At 43.5% G+C, this 17,502-nt stretch overlaps 1 protein-coding gene across 1 annotated transcript in view; it reads right to left on the reverse strand.

The window, feature by feature from the left end:
- The window catches only part of ADAMTS14 (ADAM metallopeptidase with thrombospondin type 1 motif 14), a 99,846-nt gene that overhangs the window by 54,823 nt on the left and 27,521 nt on the right, over positions 1–17,502 (reverse strand). Inside the window, exon 4 of the mRNA XM_034776551.1 lies at positions 14,463–14,659. Coding sequence (XP_034632442.1) covers positions 14,463–14,659 — 197 coding nt within the window. The remainder of the gene's footprint in view (positions 1–14,462; positions 14,660–17,502) is intronic.

Raw genomic sequence — 17,502 nt, forward strand, 5'->3', positions numbered from 1 at the left:
TGGGAGTGAATTCATAATAAAGGGTATGCCTGGTGCAATTTAGAGCTGCCTAAAGTGTCCCTCAGTTGGCCACTAGATCATGATAAAGGAGACAACGAGAGAACCTTAACTGCAGCAGTGCTGTACTAAGCTCAGCAAATGCCAAGCTGACAATAAAGCCTATGTACTATACATGACAATCTCCCAACTCCTCCCTCTTATGGCTCCATTTACTTCCAAAACCAGCATTTGGGACACTGGATAATCAGGACACCTCGTTAATGCCAAATGGTAACTGTTACAGATTGAACCTGGCTCAGTGTGAGAATCTGACGGGAAGGATTTTCCCCCTCTAATCAGATTAAGGTGGCAGGAACTAGTGGGCCCTCCTAATGAAAAGCCAACAGGCTCACGGAGAGTAGCCTAAATTCCTTAAGCAGAGGATCATGTGGGAAAATAGCTCTTTTCTTCCCAAGGTCTGGAAAGCCCAATGCTGGGGAGTTTATTTGGTGAAGGTTCTCAGAGCCTTCTCTCTCTCTCCCTCTGTTTGGATTTCTGTAGTGCAGTTTCAGAGCCTCCAGCCTGTTTGTCTTGGAATGCATGACACACTCATTCAATGAGTCATAGCAAATATATGGGGCCTGATTCTCAGGTCTGGCTGATACTGGCTGAGATGAAGATATTGGTCCTGATTCTCAAAACTGCTCTGGTCAGGAGCCAGCTTAAACTGCCAGCTGAGGATTCCCCTGACCTGAAGAAAACCCCTGTTGGCATAAAGCATAGCTGATACTAGGTTACACCCTCACAGCATAGGCTGGCCAAAAGGGAGCGTGGCCAGGATGAGACGGTGCCTCTGTACTCCAGCAATCCCCAGCGGCTGCAATGGCCCTCCTGGACTGTTGACTGCCTGGTGCAATTCAAAGCAGCCCAGAGTGGCCCCCCAGTTGGCCACAAGATCATGGTTTAATCTTAATTTTCCTTGCTGAATAATTATCACAGCTTCACCAGCCTTGAAACAGGACCTCTGGGTACTTTGAGATATGGATTGGAAGGTTGTCTACTTTCACTGTTTCTTTGGTACGTGCTTCTGTGTCCTGTGCTGAAATGGTGTTTAGAACTTTTAATATGATTCCTTCTTGGTGAAACATCCTCACTATAGCAATAGGACACGAAGGCACCAGCAATGGACAAATCTATCACTGTCACAAAAAGCTTGTACTGCATCAGGACACCAACCCTTTTTAGACTGACACCTACAAGCCCTGCATTAAAATTATGTCCCTCACTTCAGCAATGAGGCTCCAAGCAGTAACTGCTAATGGGTGCATCACAGGCAGGGCCGGCTCCAGACACCAGCTGACCAAGCACATGCTTGGGGCGGCACCTTGGAAGACGTGGCCAATCTTCGGGTGGCGGGGGGCTCTCGGGGTTTTTGGGGTTTTTTTTGGTTTGGTGGGGCGGCGCTTGAGGTTTTTTGTTTGGTTGGTTTTGTTTCAGCAGCATTGCACTGGGGGGGGTGCGGGGGTTGGTGCGGCGCTCGGGGTTTGGGCGGCCCGGCGCTCGGAGTGGGCGGGGGTTTGGGCAGCGCGGCACGGTGCTCGGGGTTTGGACGGGGGTTTCGGCAGCCCGGCGTAGCGCTGACGGGGGGGGCGGAGATTTCGGCAACCCAACACGACACAGCCCGGCGCTGGGGGGAGAGTCAGTGGCCTGGTGCTGGGAGGGGGTGTTACAGCGGGGCAGCACTCTTTTTTTTTGCCTGGGGAGGCAAAAAAGTTAGAGCCAGCCCTGATCACAGGAAAGAAGAATGGCACCTTACCACCATTACAACCTCCAGAATTAACAGCTGTTTGAAGAAGAGAGTCTCATGCTGGTAAAGCCACCAGGAATAAAGCACTGGCATGTTTATGCACTTCTATCTTACAGAGAGGCTTTTTACATATCACACATCTCTCTCCCAGCACAAGACAAGGAAAGATATTTTTTGAGTAGAGAAACCAAGGTGCACACTGCAAATCAGAAGTAAAATGGATCTGGGAACAGTTTTCCTAAAGAGACACTACTCACATTGCCAATGTGAGACTATCAATTAAAAACAAAACAAAACTTCTAAAGGTTCCCTGACAAACCAAGCTGGATAGAAAATGACATGTGCACAGCCGTGTGGGGACTGTGGACCTGTTACAAGACAAATCACAGCAGTTTCCTGCCTTCATCCTCCTCTAAAAATATAGTTCCATTCTACTTAACACAGCTGATGGGCTAATGGCCCAGTGCAGCCTGGCTGCTGGTGTTATGCTTCCTCTGTTGTACTCTTTTGCCAGGGGTAGTACCATTAGACATACTACTGCAACCTGGTTGGCTTTCTATTTTGCACTGGTGAAGTGCCATTATCATTACAGCCAATCGTGCAAAGGTACAGTAACTCCTCACTTAACGTTGTAGTTATGTTCCTGAAAAATGCTACTTTAAGCTAAATGATGTTAAGTGAATCCAATTTCCCCATAAGAATTAATGTAAATGGAGGGGTGGGAGGGGGGGGAATTAGGTTCCAGGGAATTTTTTTTCCACCAGACAAAAGACTATATACACACACACACACACACACACAGTATAAATTTTAAACAAACAATTTAATACTGTACACAATAATGATGATTGTGAAGCTTGGTTGAGGTGGTGAAGTCAGAGGGTGGGATATTTCCTGGGGAATGCCTTACTGCTAAATGATGAACGAGCACTTGGCTGAGCCCTCAAGGGTTAACACGTTGTTAATGTAGCTTCACACTCTACAAGGCAGCACGAATGGAGGAAGAAGACACAGCATGCCAGAGAGAGAGACACACGGAGAGGGAGAAACAGAGACACACACCGCGTGTGTGAGAGAGAGACGCGCATTGCCCCTTTAAGTACGCTGACCTCACTCTAAGTACATTGCCTTTTTAAGTAGATCAGCAAGGTGAGACAGCAGCTGCTGACAGCAAACTCCCTCCTTCCTGAGCCCTGTCGTGCCCCCCTCGCCCCCCACCCACTTCACAAGGCAGCAGGCAGGAGCAGCACATGGCAGTTGGGGGAGAGATGCCTTAACTACCCGGCACTTGATAGCCTGCTGGGCAGCTGCTGCCCAGAGAACTTAGGAGAGCTCATAGGGGGGTTGCCGGTCCACCCTGGTTCCAAGCCCCCACCAGCTAGCTCCAATGGGCTGCTCTCCCTGCAAGCAGTGGGCAAAGCAGGCGGCTGCCAAACAATGTTATTAGGGAGCACAGTGCAACTTTAAACAACAATGTTCTCTAACTGATCAGCAACATAACAACGAAACAACGTTAACCAGGACGATGTTAAGTGAGGAGTTACTGTATACAATATGAACCACCAGCTTTTGCGGGGAAAGGGGATCAGGAGGGGAAGGCACACGACGCCTGACATTTAAAAACAAACTGCATATATATGAATATTGACAAATTATTTTTGTTTACCTTTGCCAGCTCAACATACTTCCAAATGGGTGAGGAATGGGTTAAACCAGTGTTTATATACAGCAATGAACAACTTGTTCACCAGATGAAACTATAGTTCAACAAGCATTCGTACAACAGTGTTCTTGGAAAAGAGGAAGTATTTGCCTTCATTTCCAAGCAGAGCCACAGATGTTAGCAATTCCACCCTCCCCACACATACTTCTGATGCACTGCCACAGAAGGACACAACCACACAGCTCTCAAAAAGCCCTGCAGAAACCCCCATGGCATGCTCCTGACTGCAGCATCCAGATACAAACTCCAAATTCCCTCAGTGTGAGCTCCTCAGGGAAGAAGTCCCATCGTTCTTACAGTACTCAGTTGGCCACAGCAACAGCTCAATTAGCCTTCTGACAGTGTCTTAAAAGGTAGCGTCTCTTTCTTCTTAGTGCAGGTTGTTAACCAAGCGTGACCTCTGGCAGGAAAGGTCTTAGGGACATTTCTCTTGTTGGTCAGACCACTGGTGCCTCAGAGACCTGACTGGGTTGCAATATGGAACTGAGCTCACCCAGAGGTCATGGATGTTATCTCAGAGTCACAGATCAGTGGCAACAAATTAGCAATCTGTGAATGATGGCGTTTGGGGTGGTAGTTCCCTGATGCATTCAGCCATGGTAGCATCGTCAGTAAAGGAGATGAACACGGTTAACAAGACAGTATCAAGCCCCTCACCCAAAGACTCTGCATAAGGGACAGAAGCAGAGAGGGGAGGAGTGTGGTGGGGGGTTGCTCTTCAGTGGCTGAGAATAGCTAACTACTGTGAAAGGGCAAAGCAGTGGTGGAGAGGCCTTTGACCCTGCACCGGGCTGAAGCAGCACTGAAAGAGCCCTGATCCTGAGCTGGGAATTGCTGGTATAAATAAATGTAATTCTGTTTATATGTTATAAGAAGTACTTCTTAGGCTATGAACTTTCAGAGCTGGGCAAAAACTAAAGATGGCTTACGTCTGACTACACCTCCTTTACAAAAGGGTTGAGTAGACATCTGGCAATAGAGTTTTCAAAATATTTGTGGCAAGTTAGCCCCTGCATCTCAGTTTAAAAGCACCAGTGGGTAGAAATCCCTAAAAAACACCCTGAATAAATGGTCCAGCCCTCCTCCACTGGCATAAAATACGTTGAGATTCTTGGGGTTACGCCCTCCCAAGAGCTGTGATGATTCTAAATTTTGCAAACATTTCTTGATGAACTTCTGAATTCATTGCTCATCTAACCCCTTTATCTAGGATATATTTAGATTTTAAAACTCCAGGAGTTTTGGCTCTCATTTGAGCCTGCCTCACTCTTTCTAGTTAGTCATACCGCACTCCAGCCTTGCCATGGCTGAGCTACCAGCTTGTTAAATCCTCCCTTGTTACAGTCCTGATGGCATACCAGCCAAGCCTCTCCTCTTTAGCCTTGCCTTGAACTAATGGGATTAGTCCTCAGTTGTGTGGTCTTGGTCAGGTTGTGATTTATAGACACTGGCATCGTCCTCCTGTGCACTCCTTCCCAACGAACCCCTAAGCATCCTCCTATCCCCTGTGTCCTCCAGACCACAAAGCACAGACTATGCGGCTGAAGTGCACATTCCACTAACATGTTTTCAGTTAAAAAAAAGGAAAAACAGAGAACTATTCTAGAGGAATGTTACCATCCAGCACACTCTTGTGTTCCCTCTGCAGTGCCAGGACAGTCTTGTCAGTGCTATGACATGTCTTCTCATTAGGACTATATTGTGTAATTCTCATGGCACACTTTTGGCTCACCAAGTGCATTTTAAAACCTTTTTCTAATGAATTTGGTACTTTAGGGAATTACTACAACAGTATGTAAAATGGAAGCAAGGCTGTCAAACTGAAGTGGGGGTGATGTGGAAAACTCCACACCAAGACACCTTCCACCCCTCCTCCCCATATACATCCTGTAGCCCTTTTTGACATCATGACATGGTGGGGAACTGGCTTGAAGAGAAGGCTCAGAGGGGTCCCAGACAATGATGGATAACCAGCGGGTGAGTCCATTAAACTGTGAGTATCGCCCACTGAGTGCAAGAGATGCGTCAGAGCCAGAAGCAAGAAAGGAAAGAAAAAGGCCTCCTTGAAGGGAAATGCTTTGGTAAACTATTCATTTTGAATATTACCCAATGGGGTCATGTTTTCCCCTTTTATTGATCTTTTCTTTCAAACTCATTAAACTCACAAACGGGCCCTTTATTTGAAAAGACAGCTGTCCCTCTTTCACTCAGCATAGCATCCTGAACATTCACACAGTGAAAAGCACTCCCCGCTGCGTATAAACCATGAAATGTGTTTGAAAATAAAGCTTTTGATTAAAACTGACAATTCTGAGCTTCCCATGCTGTCCCCCAAGCTGAAAAAATGACATCATCTGTGACACCAGCAGTGTGGGGAGAGACTGGTGTCAGAGCATGTAACCCCTTCCCCGCCTGATTTCAGAACAATTTAACAAACAAATCAACGGGGCAAATTTTCTAAGGGGCCTCACCCCAATCTCTGTTCTTGAACAGATAAGAAACTTACTTGCATTTTCCATTCTTGTGCATGCAAATGACAGGATTTAGGCACATGAAACCCATTTGCACAGGCAAACTGTGTTTTACAGATGTGACAGAGCAAACGAATTGTTACCATGACTAAGCACACAAACAGAGAAAGTCAAGGGCCCCCTGATAAATTGGCTTTTAAGGTTTCAGGGAAATATTAAAAATATTTTAGTCTCTTTGGGAAGAGACGTGCACTCAGCCAACTAAAATGATCATTTGAACTGAAAATGTTATTTTAAAAAATCGTGAAAGCTGCCCTGAGGACTCCACCTCCACTAAGCAAACCTCTCAAGACACCACTTTAAAGTAGCTCCAGTGTTTGCAGTAGTTAAAAGCCATCTGACCTTTTGTTAAAGAACAAGTAAACATCTTCTGCTGGTCTCTTTCGGGTGTCTTAAGAAGATCTCATTATAGAATCCTCACTTTAAATCCAGTGAGAAGCATGTGGACCTTCAGGCAAACCTGGATGTTATTAGCTTAAAGTTGAAATGCAGAGCTCTCATAAAAGTATAGTAAGCAATGTAAAGTCCCTGATCAGTTACAGGATCTTTGAATGGGCAATTACACCTTACATGAATTATCTGGAAATCGGATCTTCCCACATATGCTGAATCTATCAAATTCCATGATCAAGATTCAAGATTTCTTCTGCAACAGCTGAAGACAATACAGATACCCAGCTTTCTCAAGCTATTCCCAGCTCTGTCATCAACTGCTACTGCGGAGAAATGGAATCCCAAACTCAGGTTCTGTCAGGTAAGTAACGAAGGAACTGGATTTTCACCACTCTGCTTCACCGCTTTGTTAGTTTCCTTCTCTCTCGCTCTCATCTTCGCACCTTCTTCCATGTTCCCCTCCTCCACATGCCTGGACTACTCTTTCTAGTCCAGTACACCTCATACTTAGCCTTCTTTTTATTCAAGTCTCTTTCTGAAAAGCTCATTTCCCCTATAAAGCTCATAATGCTATAAACCATACCTGTAAAAAACACAGCCCCAAACCTTTACTGAAATAAAAACTAACACAGAGTAAAATGATATAATAGTGAACACTCCAAGGCCCTGATCCTGCAAACATTTACCACATTCTTTGCATATGCAAGTAGTTTAAATTTAGTCTAAACTGAACTCAATGGGATTATTCACATGCGTAAAGCTAAATAAGTACATAAGGGTTTGCAGGATCAAGGCCTAAAGTACCACCATGCTGAGGAGCTCTTAGTGAATTTTTGAGTTTTATCTTTGTCTATTTACCCTCTAAGCCAGGGGTTCTCAAACTGGGGGGGCGGGACCTCTCCGGGGATCGCGAGATTATTACATGGGGGGTCACGAGCTGTCAGCCTCCACCCCAAACCCTGCTTGCCTCCAGCATTTATAATGGTGGTAAATATATTAGAAAGTGAGTTTAATTTATATGGGGGAGTCCCACTCAGAGGCTTGCTGTGTGAAAGGGGTCACCAGTAAAAAAGTTTGAGACCCACTGCTCTAAATGCTGGGGGCAGGAGCCTCATATTTCTTTGTGTCTTGTGCAGCATTGAACAAACCCTTGGTGCTTGATAAATAAATCAGGTGAATGCACAAGAATGAAAAATTTCACATACTTTGTTTTAAAATTTAAAATTCTCTGTAATTTTAAGCCCACTTGTATATTTGGGGATGGCAACAGTGTTAAATAATAATGCAAGATAGCAATGGAGGATGATAATGCCAATTAGGAATGCTTAAGGAACTGCATAGTACTGTAGGTTCACAGTAATCTAGCCATGTCAGAACTATGTTTATTGCAATTAACAGAAAAGAATTACCATGAAGCATTACTATTTCTTTATTGTTATACTGATATGCCTTAAAATTCAGACTTCAGGAGGTAAATAGCTAGCAGGTGTGTTAGGAATTTAGCTAGCTGATTGACTCACACTGACATTAATGGGAGACATACAAGTAAATCCTTACATCTCAGACTGATAATTTACCCCCAGCCTGATTGGCACCATAGCGGCTGCAATGCGAGTTAATGCTGTTTTGGTTTCTACATTTTAAAAAGTCTTCATAGATTTGTCACTGCAGAACTGGTCATGCCTGCATAACACTTTCCATGACCCTGCAGAAAAGAATTGAAACAGGGAGGCAGGGAAAATGCATGAAAGGAAGAATAGCTGTTTTCATTCTCCAGTTTCCATATCTCAGCTGGTCCACCTGACATCACTTGGGCACCCAGTTATGAGAAATAGGGCTTTGAGCACAGAATACACGTCTCTAGCTTCCAGACACCAAAGCAGCGAACAACAAAGCAGGAAAGACAACAGGGTTAGGAGGAATTTCTCTTCAGGCCCCATCTGGTGCACAGACACTGCATCTACTCTGTCCTAGCATGAGACATTCAGCCAGGGAGAGAATGAGGAAGGGAAGTGAAGACTGAGGCAGGAGGAGGGAGAGAGAGAGAAAGACCTTTGTGAAGACTGCTCATATTTGTAGCTATTTAGGTGCCAAATGCTCAACAGCGCAAACACTTTGAACGATTAGTAGTAAAATAAATACTGGTCTTCCAGGTTAACCAGCTCTTTCGGAATATGCACATTTTGCTTTCTTTTTTGTTAATAAATGGTTAAAGGAAAATTCTTACAGGTCAGTAGGAGGGAAGCTCTGAAGTAGGGTTCAGAGGAAACCAGGAGAGGCTACTCAGAACTGCTGGGGAGGGGCTGAGGATTGCCAAAGAGGAGCTTCAAGATGAGGGAGAAGCTCCTGATTTTCATCATGAATAGCTGCTCTTTGAGCACAATTTTCAAAAGCACCTAAGTCCCATAGGAGCCTCTGAAAATTTTATCCTTTGTCAACATGAAGCAATAATTTAAAAAAACTAAATGCAATTGGCCCTTTTCTGTTCACTCTGGAAGAACAGCTTTCACAGCATTTCCTGGGATTTGGGGGACAGTTTTCAGGGAGGTGCAAAAGGATTTGACATTTCTCTCTCTCCATCACTCTTGGGAACATCCAAAACAAATAAGACATTCTCGGTCTGTCTTTGCTGAAGAAGGTAATGCGAATGAACCCCACACTTTTGTTCTCTCTCCCTTTCTCCCAACCCACCCACCCAACTTCAGTGCCCCTCAGTCAAACAGGTGTTCTGGACAGCAGCCATCATCCACAAGGCCTCTATAGGGATTTTCATATAGAGCTTTTTGTTTAGGTCATAAGCCCCCAGCTCCAGCCTGTCAAGAGTGCTGCAAAACTATGAATTGTTTATATACTTGCAGAGAAAGCAATGCCATTCTTGCTAATATTTCCCTGCAATGAGGACAGTGTCAGTAGAGCAGTGTTTCCCAACCAGTGTGCCATCAGGCCCAAACAGGTGTGCAGCAGAATTTTCTGAAAAACTACATGTGAGAACAAAAAAATCCCTTCCCTTTTATTTTAATTAGTGTCAGAGCCAGATTGCATTCTGTACTTTTCCTCTGCGGGACGAGGCCCCTTTCAAATATTATGCATGCATCACGTTCCATTCCCCAAAGTGAGGTTAAGAGGGATAAACAGTAAACAAAGATGACGTACCCTGATGAATGCAATGCACTGCAATGAGCCTTTGATGATGATGCACATAAAAAAAACATACAAGTCAAGCCTAAGTTTTATATTTACATTTGACTTGGGGTAAAAGCCAGAATGAGCCAGACCCGGGATTGCATGATAATTAATTACATTGCATTTTAAAATGGCGGAGAAAGTTACACACACTTGGGAAGACTATTTTGGGAATGAGAAGAAATGATTAATTATTAACTGCTTGTCATCCCAAAATATTATTCTCAAGGGTGGGTCACTTTCTCCAATGAGCATGTGTTTGTCCAGAGTTCTTACATTTAGCTTTAAATTTAAATTAATGGAGATATCCCATCTCCTAGACCTGGAAGGGACCTTGAAAGGTCATCAAGTCCAGCCCCCTGCCTTCACTAGCAGGACCAAGTACTGATTTTGCCCCAGATCCCTAATTGGCTCCCTCAAGGATTGAACTCATAACCCTGGGTTTAGCAGGCCAATGCTCAAACCACTGAGCTATCCCTCCCTCCCCTTAATGTTAGTTTCCACTGTTGAAAATGTTAATTCTGGCACAAAAGACAGGTCGCGATCTAACATTAGCCGCCATGGTTGTTTTGATTTTAACCCTACTAGCCTCATTCTGGATTGGCTCATAAATATTCATGAGACAAAATTAAGAGTGGCCTAGGATAGATGCAACATTACACTATGGTTATATGAACTTGACGTTACGGGAGTCAAGTGGTGGTTAGTGCGTTTTTCAAATCTTACAAATCTCAAAAGTTACAGTGGTGAATTTTGAATTTATGACCCCAAAATGGACAAATATTTAAAGAAAAAAGATTTTAGCAATTTCACATCTGCTTGCAGTGATGAAGCTGAACCTAAAACTAAGAAAGTGGAAGTGGTGAACCGACACTTCTGTGAAAGCTATCCTCAATATGGGGAACCATCTTGCACTCTTCCATATTGTCTTATGTGCAGGGAGAATCTCTCAAACAATGCCATGGGGCCAAATAAGTTAAAACAACACCTTACAAGCAAACATTCATCCCTTGCCAAGAAGGACACACTTTGTTTTACACATTTGAGGGACCAGAATGAGAAGCAAGCATGACTTGTGATACACTGTGCAACTGTTTCTGACAAAGCACTGGAAGCAAGCTACATGGCTGCTGAACTTGTAGCAAAGGCAAAAAAGCCACATACAATCGGAGAGACATTAATTTTACCAGCATGCAAAGAAATCGTGAGAGTAATGTTAGGTGCACATGCAATCAAGTTTCAGAGCATCCGAAGAAGTGGGCTGTAGTCCACGAAAGCTTATGCTCTAATAAATTTGTTAGTCTCTAAGGTGCCACAAGTACTCCTATTCTTCTTCATGCAATCAAGGAAATTGAAAAAGTTCCCCTATCAGATAACAAGATAAGTCACCGCATTGATGATGTCAGGTGATATTGAGATGGTGCTCAAAGAAAAATTAAAACCAAGTGGAAAATTTGCATTGCAGCTTGACGAATCAACAGGTATCAGTGGCCATGCTCACCTCTTAGCTAACATAAGATAAGTTGATGGAGATAGTATCGAAGAATTTTTTTTATTTTGCAAAGAACTGCCAGGTCACGTGACTGGAGAGGATATATTCAGTGTGACAAAAGCCTACCTTGAGGAACGAGAACTTCACTGGAAAAATTGTATCAGTGTTTGTGCCAATGGGGCAACCTGCATGACTGGCAAAGTGAAGGGGTTTGTAAACACGGCCAGGGACCAAAACCCAGATGTGTTGATGATGCGTTGTTTCCTGCACCATGAAGTTACCATCACCAAAACACTGCCAGAAGAAATGTCTTCAGTGTTAGATGGAGCAGTAAAACTAATTAACTTTATAAAATCGCGGGCCTAAAATCACGCATTTTCTCCTTGCTGTGTAAGGAAACAGAAGCAGAGCACCAGAGTTTACTTTTCTATACTGAAGTACACTGGCTTTCCCATGGAAAAGTTCTCTCATGCTTGTCTGAGCTGAGAGAGGAGATCATAATGGTCCTAACTTCAGAGAAATCAATGTACACGGACTTGATCGCTTATGTGGCATGGTGTGCAAAGCTTGCCTACGTCTGATACATTCTGCCACCTCAATGAGCTGAACAGGAAAATGCAAGGTAGAAATGAGCATCTTCTCTCCAACATGGATAAACTGCATGGGTTTAGGTCTAAGTTAGCCCTCTGGCATGAAAAAGTAGCAAAAGGAACAATAGAAATGTTCCCCTTGGCAAATGCAGCAGATCCTGCTGGCAATATTTTGGTCAGTGTTGTTTCTGAGCATTTGGAAAGTCTGGAATTAAAATTCAGTTCATATTTTCCTTCAATTAATAGAGAAGATTTTGACTGGTCCGAGATCCTTACAGTTCCTCTGCAATGCAAAGCACCAAGAATGTTACAATAACAGCTCAAGGTCAGCTTGCTGAATTAAGGATGGATCACATTTTGAAAATAAAGCTTCATGATATGCTGTGGGACTCTTTCTGGTTGAAGGTGGGAGGAGAATATCCTGTAATCTCTGACCATAGTATCTCCATTCTGTTGCCCTTTTCAACCTGTGCAAGTTAAATTTTTCAAGTCTGACTTACATCAAGAACAACCAAAGAGAGAAGTTGAGGTCAGTGAAGCAAGAGCTCAGAGTAGCACTGATAACATTTCCTCCCAGGGTTAAATGACTCTGCGCATCAAGACAAGCTCAGGTGTCTCGTTCAACGTTTTTTGTTATTTATTCTTGTATATAACTTATGGTCATTCATCACAGACTGTGAATCACCGTGTGCATCGAATTCAGGGTAGCATTTCAGAGTTCCATTCCGTCCAGAGCTCATTTCCAAAGCCATACAAAAGAAGAAGTGGCTCAAAGATGAAAAGGTAATACCGTAAGTCTTGATGCATAATAATATCACTAGTTGATGTTTCTTGATTGGCACAACTTTTGTAGTATTTGTTGTTCATCATATAATAAAACAATTATTTTTTTATTTGACATCTTGTTGATGTGCATGTGTGAGTCGGCTGAAAATATTTGTCACAATCTGTACAATACAGCTAATGATGTTAGACTTTAATATGGTGGTGTGCCTCAAAATAATTAACGGTAGCAAGATGTGCCATGGCAGAGAAAAGGTTGGGAACCATTATAGTAAAGTGATAGTTCACTTGAGCTCTCTCTCATAACTATGCCTTGTCTGCACTCTCTCATATACTGCAGCTCCAAAGCTGTCTTCCAGATCTAGGCTCACATATGGGGAAGAGAAAGAAAAATCTTCACCCCTTAAATAAAACAACTGAGTGAGACACTTAAACACCAGCCAGATAGCAACAAACACTGCCTACTTCCCCTTCCTGGGACTCCCAGGAACAAAAGAGGCACAGATTAGGAAGCAGTTTTGAGACACGCTGCAGTGACAATGCACATACAGCTTGATGGTGCAATAGCACAACTGGGTTACGGTGAATTAAGAAAACCACACCCACCGATCAATACAGACTAGTAACATTATGGAGGACACTATACAGTCTTTTTAGCGTATGTGCAACATGCCACAGCTGGCACGTGACCAGAATTCATCACTGAGTTTGGTCTGCTGGTTGAATCAATGGCTTCCCTGGCCTGGGCTGGGTACTGACGGGGAGTGCCACGTGAACACTGATCCATGCCCCAGTAGTATGCCATTTTGCAGTGGCTGAGACAGTCACAGAGATGAGTATAAAACCATTTTTGCCGCATATCCACTTTTCACTTTTCATCATTTCAGCTACATTTGTTAAGTGTCAAAGACAACCCTTCTCAAAGCTTGTTTTTCAGAACAATAGACTCATAGACTTTCAGGTCAGAAGGGACCATTATGATCATCTAGTCTGACCCCCTGCATGATGCGGGCCACACAAGCTGACCCAACCCCTTTCCCTTGACTCAGCTGTTGAAGTCCCCAAATTCTGTGATTTAAAGACTTCATGTCACAGAGAATCCTCCAGCTAGCGACCCCCGCCCCATGCTGCGGAGGAAGGCGAAAAACCTCCAGGGCCTCTGCCAATCTACCCTGGAGGAAAATTCCTTCCCGACCCCAAATATGGCGATCAGTAGAACCCCGAGCATGTAGGCAAGATTCTCCAGCCAGACCCTCATTGGCCACTGATACTATTTACCAGCGATGGCACGCTGTTGATTTGACTAAAATCACGTTATCCCATTAAACCATTCTCTCCATAAACTTATCTAGCTTAATCTTAAAGCCAGACAGGTCCTTCGCCCCCACTGTTTCCCTCGGAAGGCTGTTCCAATATTTCACCCCTCTGACTTTTAGAAACCTTCGTCTAATTTCAAGCCTAAACTGGGACATCACAATAAATTTTGTGTCAGAAGACTGTGATGGCAAAACAGGGCATAAGGGCTTCACTACAGGACACCCTACAGCTAGGAGGGCACCCTGAACTCTGATCCAAATATCCAAGAATGAGGGGGAAATTACACTAAAAATAAAACTGTCTTTTGTACACAGGCCCCTTCTGTCTCCTGTCTGACCCCAGTGTGAAAATTCCTCTTCAAAGTCCAGAAGGGAGAACCAACAGCCTTCATCAGGCAAATCCATCTCTCTTCCAAAGGCACACTGAAATATACCTGGATTACTTGACTTATTCATATTCAGAACTCAGCCAAACTGCTAGTGAATAAACTGGCTATAGAATTGCCACTATATGAAATCATATACACTGTGTATGTAAACAAAGCAATGCTTTCAATAGTAATTATCACTACCAATTTCTATTTGCATCCACTCAAACCTCGCAACCTCCCACATCCCTTTTAGGACCAGTGCTTTATAAACAACAAAAGAAAAGAAAACCTCACTATGTTCATGAGTGTGAGGACATAATTCTGGACGTGTTCCTTCCCATGGAACCGCACAACTGTATCGTCCACTGCCAGCAAGACCTCAATGTTGTAGTCATCCTTCTTGGCATGGCGTCTCTTCCTGTCCACTTCACCGAGCCGGTCTTCAATCAGGTCCAGTGAGTTTGGGAGCTCACCCACACTGAAGCTTGGAACTGAAGGGGTGAGAGGAAAGAGGAAATGGTGAGCGATTTCAAGGCTGCTTCATGCAGAACAATGTGGCTTTAGCAATGTTTCCTGGTTCTAATAGTTACCATATATACTCATTCATAAGCCGAATTTTTTTAGTAAAAAAGGGAAGCACCAGAGAAGGGGGTCGGCTTATGAACTGGTATAGAGAGGGAGAGGAAAGACACGGTTTTGTCAGCCTAAGGAATAAAGAAGTGTCTGGTGGCTGTTTAGCAACAAAGCTGCAGTGTCTGGTCTTTTATTCCATTTAAGGAGAAGGTGCATGTGTGCTCCAGTTTTTATTCACTGGGGAACTGGAATGCAGTTTTGGCTCCCAGGCCCAGAACCAGCCATTTCTAATGTCAGCTTTCTCTAGCAGTCATGACTTCTCCAAGCCCAAAGGACTGCTCATCCTGGGTGCCAAGAGGAATGTCACTCCCCATGTCTGCATACACCTTGAGACCCCACACTGTGCCTACTCTCTCCCCACCTCTGCCAATAACCATGGAACAAGTGGCTATTTCAGATGCTTTCTATTTCTGCAGTGAAATGTTATCATCTCCCTGATGGGAAAACAGCGAGTCCAACATTCTGAATATTTTGGCTACTATCTTGCTTAAAATCTCTAATGACAGAAATAAGAATGCATCTTCACCTTCACTATTACTGTTCGGTGTTTGTATCCAGGATTGGGGCCCCATTGTGCTAGGAGTTGTACAATACACATAAGAAGGACCATAGACAGGCAAGATATATAGGAGAATGCAGGAAAGCGAAAGGAGATGAAAAGAGTGATCAAAGGAGACAAAAGGAAACAGAAAGTTAAGACCCAGATCCCCAAAGGCATAGGAAACAGGCAGCTAAATACCTTTGAGGAGCTGAGCCAAAATCCATCAGATGTCATTTCTGGAAGCAGCACCTCTTAGTGGCTACTGAGAGCAGGCATTGCCAAAACCAGAAAAGATGAGTTAAGGACTTGGAGCATGTTTTATTTTAAAAGTGACTATCATGGTGGTGAAAGGTACAAGACTAGACATCAAAGGGAGATGACTTCCAAGGATACTAACATCATGGGAAGCAGGACCATTATCAATCCCCCTCCTCACTAAATTCAACACTAAATTCACCACTCAAGCCAAAAATCTGAGTAAGTGCCCCCAAAATGAGTTTTAAGGGTTCTCTGAAGACAATAATAACTTATGGGGTAGCTGAGCAAGCTCTCCACCCCCAAGCTTCTTGATAGCCACGTGATTCTTTGATACTTGTGCCCTATTTGGGAACATGTCATCTAGCTAAATAAAGCTAGATGACATTAAGAGAATTCCATTGCTCCAAACAGTGAGTCACATAAAGCATCTCTCTCTTCTGGTGTAAGAGCTCTGATCTCCGCACAGCACATCTTGCAGGAATTTCTGTATTTGCCAATGAGGAGTTCGTTTTCAAGCAGATGGATGAAGACTGTGAGGCCCACGCTGTGAAACTGTGTTTAACATTGGTCAAGAACATTAAATATAGCAAAGCAAAAAGCTAAGCTCTCACCACAACTCAGACTTTGGCCCCACACCCCCATCCTACAACCTTTAAAATAACTTATCCAGTCACAATGTTTCAAGAAATTCCTTCTCTATTTTTACCCTCTCTCCTTTCTACAGAGCAAGCTTTGACAGACACATCACACATTTGTGCCAGAGTTGTCGATCCACTCTTACATGATGTCCTCATTGGCCAGGTGCCTGGTTACAGCATAGAATGTGCAGACAGATGGGAAAGACCCAACAAGAGCGCAAGTAAGTAAACACAGCCAGTGGGCTTTGCCTCAGGTAATGTACTCACTCTTCCTATGGTAAAGCCTTTCTTTTTAAAGTGAATTTAGTGCTCGTGAAAAGTGTCTGGCTGGCAGCTTTGATTACCCACCACATAGCCAACAAGTGATGGTGATTTGCAGGGCCTGATTCCCCCTTCCTCTGCACCCTGCGCTATTACTAGTGCAAAGTGGGGGTAACTTATTCCCATTCTGATGGGATAGTGATTTACATCCACTTTACAGTAGTGTAAATGATAAGACAAGGTGCAAGGTAATGGAATCAGACTGATTGAATCCACACAGGAAAGAGTGATTTCTGGATGGCATCATCATCACCTGAGCATTCCAATCCTCCAGCCTCCTCTAAACAAGAACTAGTAACAAACATGAAAGGCTCCATCTCCAACCAACAGTCCCAATAAGTCACTCATCACCTTTTCTTTGCCCCTATTGCTTCATGACTCTTTGCAAAAAAATGTTATGAGATATACTTAATCTTAAAGAGCAGCTGACATCACATGGAAGACTTTTAAAATCCCATTCTTTTAGAGGTAATTCTGCTCCTGGTATGTGCTGCATTTTTGGTGTGTTTCTTCATCTCCTTCTTTACTACTGAAGTACATAGGCTTGCTAATAGGATCTTTTCTTTGTTAAGATGTATTTGCTCCTGCCTCCATTCCATGCTGTGTTTATAACAACACAACTTTTAGCTGTGGAAATGAGTATGATGTTACAAGAAGGAGATAATGCTAAAGAATGTTAATTCTTACTCAAACATATACAAAGTGCCAGTGCTTTACAAACTTTGGTCCTGATCCTATAAAAAAACTTCTGCACGCACTTAACCTTATGCATGCAAGTAAAGAAGTCATGTGTACTATTCATGTGTATCAAGTTAAGCACATGCTTAAGTGTCTACAGGCTCAGGGCTATAAATAAGTCATGCCTCATGCCCAAAAGACCTAACAATCTATAAAAGAAAAGACAAACACAAAGAAGACAAGACACAGGACAAAAGTTCAGGAA

Source organism: Trachemys scripta, chromosome 7 (assembly GCF_013100865.1).
Source record: "Trachemys scripta elegans isolate TJP31775 chromosome 7, CAS_Tse_1.0, whole genome shotgun sequence".
NCBI classification, from domain to species: Eukaryota; Metazoa; Chordata; order Testudines; family Emydidae; genus Trachemys; species Trachemys scripta.